General features: G+C 42.3%; 1 protein-coding gene across 6 annotated transcripts in view; it reads left to right on the top strand.

Moving 5' to 3' along the window:
* Window positions 1-16,854, top strand: part of fat3a (FAT atypical cadherin 3a) — a 188,928-nt gene that overhangs the window by 95,801 nt on the left and 76,273 nt on the right. For all 6 annotated transcript variants that reach the window (XM_034603737.1, XM_034603734.1, XM_034603735.1 and 3 more), the window contains exon 3: window positions 15,825-16,148. In XM_034603737.1, coding sequence (XP_034459628.1) covers window positions 15,825-16,148 — 324 coding nt within the window. The remainder of the gene's footprint in view (window positions 1-15,824; window positions 16,149-16,854) is intronic.

The following is a 16,854-nucleotide window of genomic DNA, read 5'->3' as shown; positions in this document are numbered from 1 at the left end:
GTTAATCCGCTTAAGTGATCTCCCACATCTGCCCTGGATATTACATTGGTGCAGCGGTCCTCCTGGGCCTCTTGTACCTCCACAGCCGGGGTGTTGCTCGCAAAGCAAGCATAAAAGTCATTCAGTTCATCTGGGAGAGATGCACACAACATCTCAGCACTGCTGGTCTTTCTTTTGCAGTCTGTGATGGTTTTTAGTCCAGCCCACATGTTCCTTGTGTTGGAACCCTGGTAGTGAGACTCCACTTTGCCCCTACACTGTCTATCGGAGCGAGTACCTGGATTTCCTGTACTCCTCCAGATCACCTGAGTTGTAGGCGTCGGTCCGTGCTTTGAGTTTGGCATCGATGTCATCATTAATCCAGGGCTTCTGGTTTGGGAATGTTCGTACAGTAATCCTTGGTACGACGTCATCGATGCATTTGCTGATGTAGCAGATGACCGCGTCCATGTATGTGTTGATGTTGTTGTCCTTGAACACACACCACTCCTCAGTGCTAAAGCAGTCCCGTAGAGCCGAGTTTGATTTGACAGACCACCGCTGAATGGTCCGAGTCACCGTTCTGTCACGTTTGAGTTTCTGCCTATAGGAAGCAGAACTGAGACGTGATCTGATTTGCCGAACGGGGGGCGAGGGAGGGCCTCATATGCATCCCCGGAAGGGAGTGTAAACATGGTTGATTGTGTTCTCACCACATGTATGACAGCTGATGTGTTGATGGTATCTCGGCAGGACTTTCCTCAGCTTGGTGTTGTTAAAATCACCGGCCACAATAAACGCAGCCTCCTGTCGTTAACCGCATGCAGCTCGTCCAGTGCCTGATTAGTGTCGGCATGTGGTGGAATATACACCGCTGTTATAACGACCGATTTAAACTCCCTCGGGATATAGTAAGGTCGGTATCTGATCATGAGGTGCTCCTGGTCCGGAGAACAGCCCAAGAAAGAATCTCCACATCTGAGCACCACAGATTGTTCACCATGCAGCAGACACCTCCTCCCTTGCTCTTCCCCGAGTTTATTGTCCAGTCCTGGCGGTGAATGGAGACCCCTTCGGTAACAATGGAGGAGTCCGGGATCGAGGGGTTGAGCCAAGTCTCTATGAAAGCAATAACGTTACAATACTTAATGTCCCGTTGAAAAACCATCCTGCTCCGTAGTTCGTCCAGCTTAATATCCAGAGACTGAACATTAGCAAGAAGAATACTCGGTAGTGGAGGCCGGTTGTCACGTTTCCTCAGCCGGACTAGGACGCCGGCCCACGACCCTTATTTCCTTTGTCGCCTCCGTGCTCAAGGAACAACAGGTAGACACCGCCATGGGTATTCCCCTTTGTTTGCTGGTGGCGGTGAAAAAGTGTTTTCCACCGTCGACCTGATATGCAGAAGTTGTTCTCTATCATATTGTATGATAGGGCTTGCTTGGTCATTGTGCACAATGCAGAATAAAGCAGAATATATCAAATAAAAAACTGAAAAAAGAGCAGAACTGTGGGGGAGCTTGAGACACGGCAGCCGTCCTCGGCGCCATCCTACTGATAGATGTAAGATTGTGGATGGCAAGCAGAAACAAGCCTCAAATGGATAACGAAAAGGGTCTTTTGAATGGCAAGTTCAGCTTCAAAGCCAAGCGAGATGGTTCTCTCGACAAGACCCAAATAATATGCATTTACTGTCGATGTGAAATGAGTTATCACCAGAGTACGTTGAGGCTTAGATACCACTTGCTGGCCAAGCATACAGCTGATGCAGAGAGCCCTCCTCCCCCTCGCCAAAGGCAGACCACGCTGAATAGTTTACAATGGAGATACATGAAGAACTCCACAAGCAACAACCTTTCAACAGTGATAGCAAAATGGGTGGCTACAGCTTGTAGGCCAACTAACATTGTCAATATTCCCATCTGTTGTTTCTTGTTGGGCTTGAGTTTGCCATGTTATGCTTTCAGCATATTTTTTGATCACGCAGTACCTTTGAGGGTATTCTGGAGAATATTCTGGATGGTATTTGTCTTTTTTTTTTTTATTGCTGCAAAAATAATAAACATACATTTTGTATAAAGCAAGCATATTTATCCACTCCCATGTTGATAAGAGTATTACAAACTTGAAAAAAAATCCCTTTGAGGTACATTTAGAACACCATGGGGATGTGTCCCCCCCAATGACTATTATGACTACTGCCCTGGTATAGTGCTGTTTTCGCTGTGTGTCATGCTGCTGTATGTCAGTACACACACAGTGCATGAGACTGCAAGCTCCAGCATCTGGCAGTTGTTTGAATGTTATCTGCTTGTGTGGAGGTTTGGACAGTGTTTGGGTTTCCACTGTCCAAACTCAAGTGGAGTTTAAGTGAGATTAATAGACTTTTCTGGATTGGTGCGATATACCACTGTGGAGGGGGCTGGGAGAGCACCGCCACCTGTACGAGAGGATCAATCAGCGCAGGTGAGAGCTGTTAGCTCCTCACCTTTAAAAGGCAGCAGTGGAGCTGCCTCTGGGAGACATACACAGAGACACAAGGACCTGAAGAGACTGGAGACAACAAAGCTCCAAAGCTTAGATACCAGCACTTTCTGCTGGCAAGTTTAGGTTGACTTTTAATTACGTTTGCACAGTGTGAATAAATATAGATGCTGTAAAGCGACACCTTTGTCTCTGGCTGTGTGTGGGAGAACCCCGTGGCATGGTCAATTGCCACAACCACATCTCACAGTAGTTCCCCAAAAAGATGGGTGAATGTACATTAACAGCATTATAAGAAATAAAAACTGTCAGTCACCTCTCGATGTCACTCACTACATCTCCCTTAAATGATGTATCTGTTTATAGCTCTCCATTTCTATTAGTGTTAAAACACAAGCTGTAGCCACATTCTTACTGCAGGTCCTCTATTATCATTAATACTCTTGTTTTATAACCTTTTTCTTCTGTGTCAAATGTGGCCTCCCTCCTGTCTGTGTGCCTGTGTCTATATGTTTGTTTGTTTGTTTCTCCTTAGGGTTTTTCAGTGTTGTGGGAAAACATTAATTAGAAAGCTGCTAACAGGGCACACTGTAAACAGGCCCTGGAGGGGGGCTGATTAGACAGATGTAGGATTAGTGTAGGGTATCCGTGCTGTAGTCAGGTGGAGTTAGAGAGTGGAATCAGGTGCAGGGCATTTTTACCAGCAGTTGTCCGAGTATCCGCAGTCTTTTCCTTCATCTGTAACACAACTAAAAGTGAAACAAGTTTGGTTAATTTTCTTAAATTAAAAAGAAGAGTGCTAGTGGACAATTCTGGTTCATTCAATTCCAGATTTGACCAATTATATATCAATAATAAATGTATAATGTATCAAACAAAATAATGTTACATATTAAAACGCTTGCCAGTAAAGGAAGAGATTGTGACTTTTGATGTGCTATTATGCTCTTAATGTGAAAGTGCAGGAATTGGTTGTATTGATGGTAACTTGCAAATAACAACTGAGAGGTACAATTAATTGCAGTGTATGGGCAGATGTTTAGTTTAGAGGATTTAGTACATTGTGTTAAAGTAGAAAATGAGAGCAGCAGAGCAGTGAGTATGACATCCCTGTTGTACTTATTAAATTAGTGCTGCAAACAACATGTTAACATGAAGGATGTGTTGACTTTGTAATAACAGCATCAGCACACTATAGTTCTGAATGGCAGCAGATTAAAAAAGCAGGTGGGATCGTTATTAAACCATGATCAGGGCTCCAGTAATCAAGCTGTGATAGGACCCAGTCAGTCAAAGAGAGTTTCCTCTTCATGTCATTGCACACAGATCCATCACTTAATCATCCCTCAGACTCCATCATCTCTCTACTTTCTACTAAGAAGGTTTAGAGTGAAGCTCTCCACAAATACACAGAGACATGATGCCCCAAAATTGTATTGCTTACAACACAGCAATTGCAACACATCCGATATTTGACTAATGAATTTGTTTGTTTCGATAATAATGAAGCAATAGTTCAAGAACTCGTCCAAAACATTTATTACATTCATTTGATATTGAGCTTCTCCTCGCATTGTTTCTGCCTCCTGTAAACCTGTTCTCTTGACATTTTTCATTTACACCGTGTTTTAAGCCTAAAAGTCCACTACCAGAAGTAGCAATGCTAATGCACATCCCATGTGCGCCCTTGGGCGAGAGCTTGTGTGCAGTGTGTGCGTGTTTCCGGTGTGTGCACACGGACCTGAAGATGGTTCCGAGGAGGATATGAGAGGACATTTAGACTTAAAGCATCGTTTGAGTCAAATTTGAATTTCGGGGCTTCCGTACACTTGGCTAACACCATATGAGCAGTTTTCTATTGTGTTATTACATCTTAAGAAGGGGTCACCAGTTACTTCAATTGTATTAGATTTGGCTGCAACACTATTTACACCTGAACTTCAGTTCCTGCACCCATTTCAAATTAAAAGCACTCCAGCGTTTCTGCTGACTGAATCCATTCATTCCAACCATCTGCAGCACAGCCGCCATTAATAGAAAATTGTTCCAAAGAAAAGCTCATAGCTTGTTCTTTAGGTTCTACAGAGTCGCCACTGCAGAGGGCTGGGTGATATGACCAAAAATGTAAATATCGATAACTATCAGCATAAAAGTCACATTATTTCTTTCAACTTTATTGGTAAACATTACTAGATAAAGTAATTTTTTTTACCAAGCAAGCACCTTTCCTTGGCTCCTTTTTTGAGTTGATTGTGCTGACCTTTAGCTTCCCCTACATACAGAGGCTGCTCTTCTCCCCACAATGTGAAACAGCACTTTATCGCTCTGCAAGTTGGCTAATGAGGGTTTTACCTGAGGGGTCTCAATTGCTAATCTCTGCTCACAGCAGAGGGACTAGCTGAGTACTCATTATAACCGATGAGAAAGGCTCCTGCTCCTCATTTTTCACTAATAGCCTCCTCACTATCTGACATGATTGACCAGCTGACCTCTCACACCTACAGTCCTCCCTTTCTATGCAGTCAGTGCTGACTCATAAATTACCTTGCCAAACCCCACAGACGGATTTGGCTATTTTACTGATGCAGGTTCTGCAGTGTTTGCCTAGGTTTAATGGAGCAGCAGCCCTCACTTTTTCTGCTCCTCTCCTCTCTTTCTTTCCTTTGTATATCCTCATCTTCCACCTCTCCTCTGACCTTTCTTGAATGTTGAATAAGGTGTGGTGTCAAGAGAGATTCTCTCTGGCCTTGTTCAGACCAGGTATTTACATCCATCTCAGGTGATCCAAGAACAAGTGGATCGCTCTAAGTACAGATGAAAAGATAATCCAGGACACAATGAGGACGCAGATCTGATCACTCAGAGCAATCAGATCTGGGCTTTGTTTGGCGTCATTCTTTTAGCAGTGGGAACGCAAATTTGTCCATGGAAACACTGAAAGACTACCTAATCAGCGTATGTCCTCCATGTAATTGTAAGTGTGCGTGTACTCGTTAGCAAACATTACAAATAATGTAAGTTAGGTTTGTCCACAACCTCAGACAATGACAAAAGCCCCTACAGAGCAATATTTTGACTGCTAAATCATCTTGCATGATTTGGTTTGCCAGGAACACGTAAAGAAGTTGACCCAGTCTGTATTGTTTTAAATTCTTCTTTTAATTTCTTGCAGACTAGGCACAGGAATTTCTGCCTTATGTCAATTAAAAACAACAACACTTCTGGTCTTTGCGAACATAAATGGTGTGTATGTAAAGGATCACTAGAAGGTGGACCGCAGTGGAAGCCGTCCCAGAAGCCGTCCCGTACGGACCCGGACCTACAGCCAAAACAGAAGGTTATGATTTAAAAACCTGACGGGGCGCTTCTATTTGTAACCGGCGCAGCTTTTGTAGTCTTTACGGTAATAGTTTAGCGGATGAGGAAACGCACAGACCAATTGCATGCGAGTTAAGCCATCCCATGTGATACTACTCAGCCAATCAAGTCTGTGCATTCCAGGCGGTAAACATTGCGACTCTACAGTGCAGACAGGTGAGAGAGTTAGAGGCAAGTTACACATGAAGAGACGGTAGAAAGAAAAAGAAAGATAGAGATACAGGTAGAGAAAACAAAGGGAGAGATACAGAGGAGTGAGACGGAGAAAGGGAGAGAAACAGAGGAGTGAGACGGAGAGAGGGAGAGAAACAGGAGTGAGACGGAGAAAGGGAGAGAAACAGAGGAGTGAGACGGAGAAAGGGAGAGAAACAGAGGAGTGAGACGGAGAAAGGGAGAGAAACAGGAGTGAGACAGAGAGAAACGGAGGAGTGAGACGGAGAAAGGGAGAGAAACAGGAGTGAGACGGAGAAAGGGAGAGAAACAGGAGTGAGACGGAGAAAGGGAGAGAAACAGAGGAGTGAGACGGAGAAAGTTGAGAAACAGGAGTGAGACGGAGAAAGGGAGAGAAACAGAGGAGTGAGACGGAGAAAGGGAGAGAAACAGGAGTGAGACAGAGAGAAACGGAGGAGTGAGACGGAGAAAGGGAGAGAAACAGGAGTGAGACGGAGAAAGGGAGAGAAACAGAGGAGTGAGACGGAGAAAGTTGAGAAACAGGAGTGAGACGGAGAAAGGGAGAGAAACAGAGGAGTGAGACGGAGAAAGTTGAGAAACAGGAGTGAGACGGAGAAAGGGAGAGAAACAGAGGAGTGAGACGGAGAAAGTGGAGAAACAGAGGAGTGAGACGGAGAAAGTGGAGAAACAGGAGTGAGACGGAGAGGGAGAGAAACAGGAGTGAGACGGAGAAAGGGAGAGAAACAGAGGAGTGAGACGGAGAAAGGGAGAGAAACAGGAGTGAGACGGAGAAAGGGAGAGAAACAGAGGAGTGAGACGGAGAAAGGGAGAGAAACAGAGGAGTGAGACAGAGAGAAACGGGAGGAGAAACAGGAGTGAGACAGGAGAGAAACGAGGAGTGAGACGGAGAAAGGGAGAGAAACAGGAGTGAGACGGAGAAAGGGAGAGAAACAGAGGAGTGAGACGGAGAAAGTTGAGAAACAGGAGTGAGACGGAGAAAGGGAGAGAAACAGAGGAGTGAGACGGAGAAAGGGAGAGAAACAGGAGTGAGACAGAGAGAAACGGAGGAGTGAGACGGAGAAAGGGAGAGAAACAGGAGTGAGACGGAGAAAGGGAGAGAAACAGAGGAGTGAGACGGAGAAAGTTGAGAAACAGGAGTGAGACGGAGAAAGGGAGAGAAACAGAGGAGTGAGACGGAGAAAGTTGAGAAACAGGAGTGAGACGGAGAAAGGGAGAGAAACAGAGGAGTGAGACGGAGAAAGTGGAGAAACAGAGGAGTGAGACGGAGAAAGTGGAGAAACAGGAGTGAGACGGAGAGGGAGAGAAACAGGAGTGAGACGGAGAAAGGGAGAGAAACAGAGGAGTGAGACGGAGAAAGGGAGAGAAACAGGAGTGAGACGGAGAAAGGGAGAGAAACAGAGGAGTGAGATGGAGAAAGGGAGAGAAACAGAGGAGTGAGATGGAGAAAGGGAGAGAAACAGAGAAGTGGAGAAACAGGAGTGAGACGGAGAAAGGGAGAGAAACAGGAGTGAGACGGAGAAAGGGAGAGAAACGGAGGAGTGAGACGGAGAAAGGGAGAGAAACGGAGGAGTGAGACGGAGAAAGGGAGAGAAACAGAGGAGTGAGACGGAGAAAGGGAGAGAAACAGAGGAGTGAGCCGGAGAAAGGGAGAGAAACAGAGGAGTGAGACGGAGAAAGGGAGAGAAACAGAGGAGTGAGACGGAGAAAGTGGAGAAACAGGAGTGAGACGGAGAAAGTGGAGAAACAGAGGAGTGAGCCGGAGAAAGGGAGAGAAACAGAGGAGTGAGCCGGAGAAAGGGAGAGAAACAGAGGAGTGAGACGGAGAAAGGGAGAGAAACAGAGGAGTGAGACGGAGAAAGGGAGAGAAACGGAGGAGTGAGACGGAGAAAGGGAGAGAAACAGAGGAGTGAGACGGAGAAAGGGAGAGAAACGGAGGAGTGAGACGGAGAAAGGGAGAGAAACAGACGAACAAAGTGGGGGAGTGGGATATAAGAGGGGAAGAAAGTGATTCTAAAACTGTTCAATTGTTAAGATGTGTTGAGATTTATTTTCTGTAAAATTGGTTGAGACTTTTGAGTCAAGATGTGAAACAGAAAAAGGGAAATTCCAGCTTTTGCTCCCTTTATTTAATTTTTCTGAAGTTAAGCCCTTTATTTGAACATGCACAATTTTCACATTTTATTTATTTTCTCTTATTTTGAAATGCAGTCCTACTTTTATTTAGTTAATGAGAGAACATTATACATATCTGCAATCATACATATATGTTCAGTTCTATGTTACGTGACAATAAATATTGTCAAAAAGTTTTTGAATCGTACTGAATTCATTTGATTTGACAGTCAGGTATTTAGTACATGCAGATGTTGATACAACTACTAGGCTACTTAAATATATATCACACTAAATAGTTAGACATTATGATCTTCCGGACCTTTGCTTCAAGAAATTTTCTCTAACTGGACCTCTTTAAATTTTAGTTGAATACCCCTGCTCTACTGTATCAAAGTGGCCCCGCCTGGCCCCCCTTGGCAGGGCCACGGCACTGAGGCGCATTAATGCGCAGGTCAACAAGTGACTCTGCTCCTCTGTTGTTTTCTAATCACTCACACATACAACTGATCTTTATAAAAACCTGCTGGATTCATATTTATGTTCCCGGATAAACAGGGCGTCGCTTGAAGATAAAACACTGTGCTGCGTCTTAACCCTGATATCCTGACTGTGCGTCACAAGCATAATGTCAGGTTTAGTTAAAGCAGGAAGCAGGTGGACCTAAAAATGCGGAACAAAAGGTGTAGGGAAACAAAAGGTGTTCTTTAATAAAAAGCAGGGTTCTTACAAAAACAAAAAAGATCTAAAAATAAAATAACTCAAGACGGGCTGACAGCAAAAACAAGGTAAACACCAGGATACACTAGGAACTCACTTAAGAGGTAACTGGAGGAAAGACGACGGGGTGGAGAGACCATGTAAATGACGACCATGAACGACAACCGACAAAGACCAAGGGAAGCACAGAGAATTATATACACAGGTAATGCAGGGGTAATAGGAAACACATGAGGAACTGGTGCAGACAATCACAAGGGCTGGAAACAGGACAAAGACAGGAAGTCAAGGTGGAAAACACACAAGGAGCAGAAACTACAAAATAAAACAGGAAACAGAACTCACCGAGAAAACATTAATCCAAACACAAGGAGACACAGGATAAGGCAAAATAATATAATAAACTCTATAATAAAAATGAAAACACCTCATTTCAGAAGGCATAAGATCCAAAACTGAAAAGTCCAGAGTACAAATAAGCCCATAATCATGACATATAATATTCATTATTTTTAAAAAAAATTTATAATAATAAGCACCAGAAAGGAATAAAAGAAAGGAAAAATAATTAACACCAGAAAACAGGCACTTTCTCTCGACAAAGATAAAGGGCAGGGGCTTAATGATAAATAATAAATAAAATAAATGATAACAAATTGTGTGAAACAATTTCTGAGAAAATGTTAACTTTTCTCATTACCATACACAGTGGTAATGGGAAATCATGAATTCATGAATCATGAATCATGACAATTCAAGAAACAAAACAACAGACTGTCATTGAGAAACTCCCTGTTTCTACAGACTAATTTCACTTCACAATGACAGGTCACCATCTCACAGTCTCACTCTGATAATATCAGGACATCCTGATGTAGAATTTCAAAGCAAAAGCCCTTGGAAGTATTTTATTTTCACAGTTTTTCCTCTAAATTCAGATGATACTTAAAACAAACTACCTAATTCCACAGATTAACTTCCCTTCACAATGACAGTTCACCACCTTGGATTTTCATAGAGACAATATCAGGACAATCTGATGTAGAATTTGGTTGTGGCAACAGAGAAGGAGATTCATATGGCACTTGATAATAATGAGGTCATTGGAAAGATGGCAAAGTGCAGTGAGTTACTGAGCTGCCTACTTGTTTAGTAGTCTGGTAACCGTTACATCAACAAATAGGATTAGTCTATACAAAATTAGAGGTCTGGTAATTTGCATGAAAAGGGTGGCCTGGAAAGGAGTCAAATTCCTGGCCTGAATTATTGCCCCAGTCTACCCCTGCTGAACACAAATGCATAATGTTTACAACTGTGGTACCAAATTATGATTTTAATGAGAAGTCCAACCCTGTATAGTGCACATTTCTTTATCTGCATCTAATTTTATAGATGCACTTCTGTCCTCCTCAGTTGACCTTGATCCAAATCAAGATGTTGAAACATTTTTAAATACAGATAGTATATGTGCGCCCTAAAGAGAGCAGAGAGAAAGTGAAATGCTTAACTGACTGTGCACCTTGAGAAGAAGACTGGGATCGAAACGCCAACCTTCTAGTTAGAGGACGGGCACTTCACATAATATAATACACAAAGAAAACATCAAGATGAATATTACATTATATTTCTGTCAAATGATTCTACATTCCAGACATCTAACAAGTAAGAGATACAGAAATACCAAAAGCAGAGACCTGAATGAACATAAAGATGAATTTTTCAAATATCAGTTTCATGTAAAAATTTGCCCACAATTCGCAACTTAAATTAATTTCTATTATGGTTCAAAGTTTTGAGTTATTGAGTTTAATTTTTTCTCATTTAATTTGAATTATCTCTACTTTAAGATATGTTTTCTTATTATATCAAAGACATCAGTTTATAGTCAATCTTTATGTTTTTGACTGTTCAATAGTGATATCATAAATCTAATCAGAAACAGTATTATTAATAATATTAATGTTAAATTAATATTTTTCTTCAGCCTTGTCAGACAAATCGTCTTATTGTCTATAAATGATCCCAATAATCACATGGCAGCTTTACCTCACGGATATACTCAGTTATATCAGTATATATCAGTTGTTTGCTGCAGCTGTTCAAAAATGTGCTCCTGCTCTATGCTGTGAGGAAGTTGACCCATTCAACAGTGTTTTATGTCTTGCACTCTGATATTTGTTGTTAATTTCACACTCCTAATTTTAAATCAGGCTTTTCAAGCAGGAGCTTAGGCTATGGTGCATGGCAGAAGGAGTCAGAGATGAATGAACAGTGAGGCAGAGAACACAGCACAAGGGCAACTCTGATTTAATCCCAGCCAACCTTGAACATGCAGTGACGTGTGTGTGTGTGTGTGTGTGTGTGTGTGTGTGTGTGTGTGTGTGTGTGTGTGTGTGTGTGTGTGTGTGTGTGTGTGTGTTTCATGAGAGAGAGCGGAGGAGAGAGATAGGGAGAGAGCTTGTGTGTGTATAGTTGATGATAGTAATTTTCTACACCAAATACGATCAACTGCAAATTTTAGTGGGTTTATTAATTTCACTCAGGATGACACTTCTCAGCAGCACTTCTCCTTTGCAGCTTAAAGGTGGCAGTTAAAGGATATTTGTCACATCATGACCAACATAAGCAGCTCATCCTGTGAGCAATGAATGCAGTACATTTCTAAACCCATATTTATAAAATAGGAGGGGATCCTTCTAAGCTAATGAATGGACAGCAGAGAAGTGAATTGTACTGCAGCAGTGGTTTGTAGTGGTGTTCAGTACTTATTAAACAATTCTAAAAGGAGTGTTTCTTTATGCAACTCTCTTAGGTCTTAAAAAAAATGATCTTGTATATCTAAGTGTCTAAGAACTTAATTTACCGTGTCTGTCTACAGAATTCTCTCTTTCTCGCTTTCAGTATACTTTTACACAGTGCAAGTGTACATTAAGATATATTGTTTACATAGAACTAAAACCCAAGCTAATGAAAGCAAACACACCTTATAGCAGCAGCTTATTAACTAATCTGCCAATTATGTTTTTGGTTGCCAAAATAGTTTCACATTAATTTTCTAACAACAGACTAATTGATTTATTAATAATTTGTTGCAACGCTATATAGCTGTTATATAGAGGGAAGAGTTGGACAACTGTCTATGTAGATGACGGTCTGTTTTGTACAGGGTTCTGGATAATAAACCTGTGAGTAATAGGTGGAGATAGGGATGCATTGGCATTTAGTAAGCAAGTGCAGTGCCCATTGTAAATCTGTCTGTTTGGAATTTCCTATTTGCTTAAACTGTTGTAATGCTGGTTTTCAATTCAATTTAGTTTTATTTGAATAGTGCCAAATCACAACATACATTTTCTCAAGGCATAGTCAGGTTGAGACCTTATAATATTATAGAGAAACCCAATAGTTCCCACAATGAGCAATCACTTTGGTGACAGTGCAGAGAAAAAAACTACCTCATTAACTGGGAGAAACCATCTGCTTCGACCTGTTGAGGTGAGCGGAGAAAAAAAGGGAGAAACTACTACTACTACTTTTCCTTCCAGGGAAAGGTTCTCCCACCCATGACCTGACTATTACCTTTGACAACTCCGTGTTAGCCCCCACCCAGACTGCTAGGAACCTGGGTGTGACACTTGACAGTCAACTCTCCCTTACTGCCATCCAACCTCTGCAGCTCATCCAGAATGCAGCAGCTCGACTGGTCTTCTACCTACCTAAGTTCACTCACAGTACTCCGCTCCCTTCACTGGTTACCAGTGGCTGCCCGCATCCGCTTCAAGACACTAGTACTTGTGTACCGTGATGCGAACGGATCCAGCCCAGTCTACATCCAGGACATGGTCAAACCTTACACCCCAGCCCATCTACTCCACTTTGCATCTGCCAATGGGCTTGCTGCTCCCTCACTGCGAGCTAACCACCCAAAAAACTGGGTGGTTTGAAGTCCTGGCTCCCAAATGGTGGAATAAGCTCCCTATTGACATCAAGCCAGCAGAAAAACTACATATCTTCTGCCGCAGAATAAAGACCCACCTCTCTGATGACACCTTGGTTAAGAAGATGATGTCTAACCATCGTCAACTCTGATGTTTAAAAAAATATATATATTTATAAATATATTATAACAATAATAATAATAAAGTTTAGTTGCGCTTATATATGGCACTTAGATGTAACACTTGTGGTTTGGCTTTTTTAAGGCAAATTGTACTTACATGATTCTTGCTGTTCTGGGTTTGTACCCTCACGGTTGAATGCACTTACTGTAAGTCGCTTTGGAAAAAGGCGTAGGCTAAATGATATGTAATGTAATGTAATATTTTGAAATTAAATCATATTAATAATGTAGAGTTATTAACATGTAGTAAAATAAATGGGGGGGGGGGGGGTAGAGAGACAGAGAGAGAGAGGAGTGCTCAGTGCATGATGGGAGTTCCCCCAGCAGTCTAGGCCTATAGAAGCATCACTAAAGGATGGTTCAGGGCTCACCTGATATTTGTCGACTCACTCTTTCCATTCCCTTCATCCATTGACCCTTCTACCGCATCCCTCCCTCTACTCATCCCTACCCACATGTCCCTCATCCTTTCTTTTTCAGTTTGGTGCATACCTCTCACGTGTCTCATTCTAGGTACTGGTCGGGGGCCATGTAATAAACTCAAGTCGAATGATGAAGACAGAACACTCAAACTGAGTTGCAATCTGCCTGGTCACCAGTGCATCCTCCTTGACCAGCCTAGCAAACACATGTTCACCCCAACCCCTTTCCTCAGCGTCCATTCATTTCTCATCAAAATTCAATATTCATTCAGACCTTTGAATTACATGTTTTTGTGACAAGGTCCTTGCTAGTGAAGATGGGTTACTGGGGACAGGACACAGTAAAAGGTCCTGTAATGCTCCGGTGTGTCCACCTTTTACAGTCGTCCTGAAAGCTGCAGCAGCAACACCCACTCTAAATATCTCTGGAGAGGCTAAGAGCTTTACACTACCATGCCAAAGATACCCCAATCTGTGTTTGCGTGTGTGCATGCATGTGTGTGTGCTTCTAGCCAGCAGCACTTGTGAAAGCTGTAGAGGAGTCCACTTGAAAAGTGATGCTTTTAGAAGGAAGTAGTCAGCCATTTTGACAATATGCCTAATACATATTGCCGTCAAAGACACACACACACAAACACCTCGCAGACACAAGCTGGTGTAGACAAAAGCATCATTTTTATGCCACATACAGTGACACACACAAGGCACAGGAAAGCAGACACACACCCACTCACACAGACACACACTGAGGTCAGATGAGTTTTGACTAGACTTTCCACTGGCAAGGCATCATGGGATTAGATCATATGTTTAACAGATTGTCTTTGGCCTTGATATCCCCCCACCCACATATCCCTATGTCACATTGTTTCACCTGTCTGAAAGCCTGTGGTCGGGCGGTTGTTTACTCATCTTGTCTGCATTTAGATGAAAGGAACAAAGTGCTTTATTAGAACATGGGGTGGGCTGTCAAGAGCTCTTATGAGGCAGCTCATTGCTGTGTGTGCGTGAGTGCATGAGTGTGTGTGTGGGGGGGGGAGGTATGTGTACTGTAACTTTAGAGTCTCAGAGGAGATCACAGGGCTCCAACATGAGGCCTTCTAGTTTAGAATATTTGTTAGCTTTGACAGTCAAAATATTTAAGAATAAAATCACGTCTTACTGAGACACTTACCTACTGCTTCAATTGTATATGCCACATCGAACCAAACTGCTGTGAGGCATCTGTGATAGAAAAAATAAGTCTTCACACAGCTGTCAAACAGCCTTTGACTGAGGGCTGATGGAATAGAAGTACTTATTAAAACTTGATCAATCAGGGAGAAATGAGATGAACAGTACAGGTCAACACTTATAATGTCAACATTCCTGTTTTGCCATCCCATACTTACTACATGTCAAAATAAAGTTAGTCTTCATGGAACCACATCACATCCATTTACATCTTCGTCGGTGACTTCTACGTGTGTTTCACCACCTTTTCACCGGGAGATAATTGTTTTCTTTTGGGTTTTTTTCAACTGCTGTGTTCTCACAAATCGACTTCTCCTGGATTTCTACGGACATTATACAAGGTAGCCAGGTAGATAAAGTCCACAGAAACTGCGGAGCCTCTCACTCGGACATTTGCGTTCACACATGCACCTCCTCTGGAGTAAATACAGAGGAACTGCGGAGTTCAGTGCATTTCTGAAAGCAACTATAGTGTGTAACTATGAGACACTTGAATTTTTCTCAGAGAAGATATGTGTAAATCATGACAGTCATCAGTTGCTATGATAACTGCCAATGGGTAGTGGGCTGCTGGACACTAGCTATGCTAGAAATATACAAAAACCATTGCTTTATTTTTATTTTTTGCAGTGTGTCCAGGTTGTGTGATGTATTGGTAAAAACTTAAATTGGATTGGTCAGACCTGAGTTTGTAGAGCTCACAGCATTGACAAAAAGTAAGTAAGAAGAGTTCACTGGTTACCCTGGAAAGTCCTTGCTTCTTTGGACCAAGGCAGTAGGAACCTGTTGACACTATGTTCTGTGGGTATTTCAAGGAACTACATTCAGGTCAAAGTGGGAAACTCTTGAGCATGTTAAATATTATTGTGCAAATGGTGGATGCGTTGGTAGCTGTGTGTTTGTGTTTGTTACATGCTCTCCTGACCTTTGACTCATTGTGTTGAGGACTCCTGCTATAAAGTACAGTGACATTTTTACCCTGGATGAAAAAGGAAGTTTTTGGCTCAGCCACTGCAGTAAATAACAGTCTTGATGTTACTTTGTATACAGTATAATTATCCTCCTGATCAAGACCTAGACCACAGTCCTTTATTCACTCAAAAATACATCTGTATAATGAGAACAAACAGGGTAAAGGATATAAATAAACAGAAAGTGTTTGCTCTCTTTTTCTCCTCCCCCATCAGGAATGATCTACACTACTGATGTGCTGGACCGAGAGACCAAGGATTCGTATTGGCTAACTGTGTATGCCAGCGACCATGGTGTGATTCCCCAGTTCACTACTATCGAGGTGTTCGTCCAGGTGGAGGATATTAATGACAATGCCCCACTGACCTCAGAGCCACTGTACAGACCCTCAGTGCCTGAGAACTCTCCACGTGATGTTTCTGTAATCCAGATTCAAGCCCAGGACCCTGATACCGCGCCCCCCGCTGCTGCTGACAGGCTTAACTACCGCATAATCAGTGGAAATCCACAGAACTTCTTCATCATCAACAGCCGCACCGGTAAGAAGGATCATGAATTGTCCTTTAAACATCTCAAACTTGTGTTGCTTGCTTGACAGACCTCTAACATAAAAGAAAGGAAAAATAATTAACAGCAGTAAAGTCAATATTTCTAAATTATATATAAGCCACACATGAACAGTAATAAAGCAAATTCAGTCTTCTTGAAACAGGGCTCATTAGTGCCATGTAATAATTCTTGCGTAGTCTCCACAGCATATCAAAGAAGCAGTCAGGATTATAATGCACATGTATTATTCACAATGTAGAAAGGGAAGATAAAACTGGTAGTTAAAAGCATTTTATTACTCAAATAGGTCATTAAGGGGGCCTATCCATTATCTTTTTTATTTCTTGAGTTATTGTTTTATCTATTCTCTGTGTAACCTGCGTTGTGTAGACAAGCAAGTTCTGAACCCCGACTCTGATCTCACATGGCTTTGCTAGCAAGGAGGCTAAAGCCAATGGGTGCTTGTGCCTGTAGCACGTCTCTTGTGATGTCAGAGAGTTCCTCACTGCACAGCACAGAATCCACCTATTGCTTTTCGTTTGATTATTCAGGAAAATTAATCACATTTTTGACTGCTTGAACATACTGAAATTCTTTAAAGTCCACCAGAAGTGGCTGAGCTAGGACATTAGCATTTCTGATGGTCCCTGAATGCACCTCATCGGAAGATATCAGCAGACATTTAGGCTTTAAAAC

This window comes from Hippoglossus hippoglossus, chromosome 13 (assembly GCF_009819705.1).
Source record: "Hippoglossus hippoglossus isolate fHipHip1 chromosome 13, fHipHip1.pri, whole genome shotgun sequence".
NCBI classification, from domain to species: domain Eukaryota; kingdom Metazoa; phylum Chordata; class Actinopteri; order Pleuronectiformes; family Pleuronectidae; genus Hippoglossus; species Hippoglossus hippoglossus.
Note: the sequence above shows the minus strand (reverse complement) of the source record. Positions and strands in the feature narration are given on the sequence as shown.